This window comes from Asparagus officinalis, chromosome 2, assembly GCF_001876935.1.
Source record: "Asparagus officinalis chromosome 2, Aspof.V1, whole genome shotgun sequence".
Classification (NCBI taxonomy): Eukaryota; Viridiplantae; Streptophyta; class Magnoliopsida; order Asparagales; family Asparagaceae; genus Asparagus; species Asparagus officinalis.
In genome coordinates this window covers 7,317,838-7,320,573 of record NC_033795.1, presented here as the reverse complement: position 1 = coordinate 7,320,573, position 2,736 = coordinate 7,317,838, and the positions used below count along the sequence as shown (strand labels likewise).

The following is a 2,736-nucleotide window of genomic DNA, read 5'->3' as shown; positions in this document are numbered from 1 at the left end:
TCCTAGCCTTTTTGATGGAAATGTGTGGAAATAAAATATTAATGAGATGAGATGAGTTGCCACCATATTATTGAATGATGTGAGTGATTTTTAAAGATGAGATGTGATGGAGATGAGATGAGCTGGATGATGTGATCCATTTCTTGTGTTTGGTTTATTTTTAGGAGATGATATGAGATGAGTTGTGAGATGAAAATAATATTTTATTGAATGTTATGATGAGTTTTAGGAATGTAAATAGATGAAAATAATATTTTATTAATTTTCATGTACCCTTTTTATTTTCTTGATTTTTAGGACACCAACCAAACAGCCCCGGAAAGAAAAAGGTCAACCTTTGGAGGCAATCAATGTTGGGCGAATCCTTCTCTCCATGAATATTATATTATATCCTTATAATATAAAGTGATTCTCTCCCATGTATTCCTATTAGAATTCAGTGATTCAAATAAAAGAATATTACCCATACTACGTACTGTGCACAAATGAAATGGTTAGGCTACCCACGGTGCATATTGACCGAAGAAAATATCGAATTATAAATTTATTGGAAAAATTGCTTCAAGGCCCCAAACTTGAAAAAACAATGTGCAACAGCCCCATGTACATTTAAAGTTTGGTATAAACCCAAAATACACTCCCAAACTTCATTTTAGCCCCTCCAGCTCACTCAACCCGCAGAATCCCGAATCTACCCTTCCCGCCCACTCTGCTACAGCCATCGTGCGTTGGTAACGGTGCCGCCACTCCGCTACTATCGAGGCGCTCTCTCTCTCTCGTCTCTCTCCCTCCCGCACTCTGTCTCTGGCTTACTCTCCGGCGAAAAACCAAAACCGCTTCTAGGGTTAGGTCGAAACCAGTTCGCAGATGGAGAAAAAATCGGCGAACGAATACGAAGTGGTTCACCATCCTCCGCCGCCGCTGCAACGTCAGGAAGATGCACCAATGAACGACGAGCGAGAAGACTCGCCGTCGCCTTCCAAGACCGACGAAGATCCTCCCTCGCCTTCCAAGACCGACGAAGACCCCCTTTTGCCATCTGAGACCGACCGTGGCACCGATTCTCTCACATCCTCCCCTGCCTCCAAGTCGTCGTCCACCCATGCGTCATCATCAGGGAATGGCAGCACCGATGAAGCCACCCAAACGTTGTTGAGTTTCCAGATGGGTGTAAGGAGAAAAAGAAAAATTACAAGTTCACTAAACGCACCACAGAAATCCATAAAGAAGTAAGATAATGTTATATGTTATATTTTGTAATTTACATAGATGTTAAGGGATTGAAGTTGAATTGTGAACTATATGCCTGGACATTGGTTGAAGGACATGTTAGCTGATACCTTAATGTTAAATGTGAACTATATACCTCTTATTAATGTTAAGTTTGGCTGTTAAGTGTTAAGGTTTCTTATTAATGTTAAGTTTGGCTGTTAAGTGTTAAGGTTTCTTATTAATGTTAAGTTTGGCTGTTAAGTGTTAAGGTTTCTTATTAATGTTAAGTTTGGCTGTTAAGTGTTAAGGTTTCTTATTAATGTTAAGTTTGGCTGTTAAGTGTTAAGGTTTATAGCGTAACTGTTACAGTTCATTGTTGCATGTTAACTATTGGATGTTGGATGTCAAGTGTTGTTGATGTTAAATGTTTAATTATAATACAGGAAAAAGTCAGGTGCTGCTAAAATTAGACCCACTGCAAGTTTCTCCGCATATTGTAAATTTATGAAAGTCCTCGAACCGAGAATGCGGCAGTGTCATTGGGATGCATACCAAGGGTGTACATTCCAGCATTATGTAAAGTTTGGCCCCCCAGCAAAAGATCGACCCACGCTGGAACTTGTATTGAGACACTATAAGGGTAATGAAGTGGCGTTTTCTCTGCCCGATGCCGAAAGTGGGAGAGAAAAGGTTGTTAATTTTGATTTGGACTGGGTGCATGAACATACAGGTTTCCCAATTGATGGGGAAATAATTTACAATAATAGAGATCCTTACCCTAGGCTTTGGGTGGAGTATTTTCATAAACGTTTTACTAGAAAGGGAAAGAAATCAGCGAAGAATATGCGGCGATATGTGGAAGAGCTACTGCAATCTCTTGTTGAATCAAGGAAGAAGAAGGATATTGAAGATTTTGTGTTACTGCAGATACTTTATCAATGTTCATTGATGTGGTGCCCTAGCAGTGTCCAAGGCATCCCAAGGCTCTTGTTCAAATATGTTGATTCAATTGAAAGAGTGAGGAATGTGGCCTGGGGGAAATACATCTATGATCAGACGAAGAAAGGAATTAAGATAGCCAGGGAAGGTCTGCACAGGTCAGGAATAAGCTATGTACCTGGATGCATGCCTTTGATCCCTGTAAGTTGGATTAATCTGTGCATGTGAACGCTTGCTTGTTTTCTGTCAACTTACGTCAAGAAACCATTAAGGCTTACTGGTTCATGTTAACTATTCTAAGGATCTTGTTAACTATATTTCGGTTCATGTTAACTTTAGTGTTTCCAGTATTAAAGTTGGTGTTGTCAGTGTTAACTATATTGCAAGATGAGTTGTGTTAACTATATTCATGTTTAAAAGATTAGTATTGCATACTAACATGTATTAATTGCTTGCAGCTATGGTATTATGAAATGACGGGGATTAAAAGATATGCCTTGAGCAATAGATCCAAACCACCCCTCACTAACTGGGTGAAGATTGGTGAGAAGTATGGATCTTTTAGAAATAGAACAATAGTTGCCA

At 39.4% G+C, this 2,736-nt stretch overlaps 1 protein-coding gene across 1 annotated transcript; it reads left to right on the top strand.

The window, feature by feature from the left end:
* Positions 835 to 2,525, top strand: LOC109829381. Its single transcript, XM_020396507.1, has 2 exons — positions 835 to 1,403; positions 1,560 to 2,525. The coding sequence occupies exon 2, from the start codon at positions 1,717 to 1,719 to the stop codon at positions 2,377 to 2,379; it is 663 nt and encodes a 220-aa protein (XP_020252096.1). The 5' UTR covers positions 835 to 1,403; positions 1,560 to 1,716; the 3' UTR covers positions 2,380 to 2,525.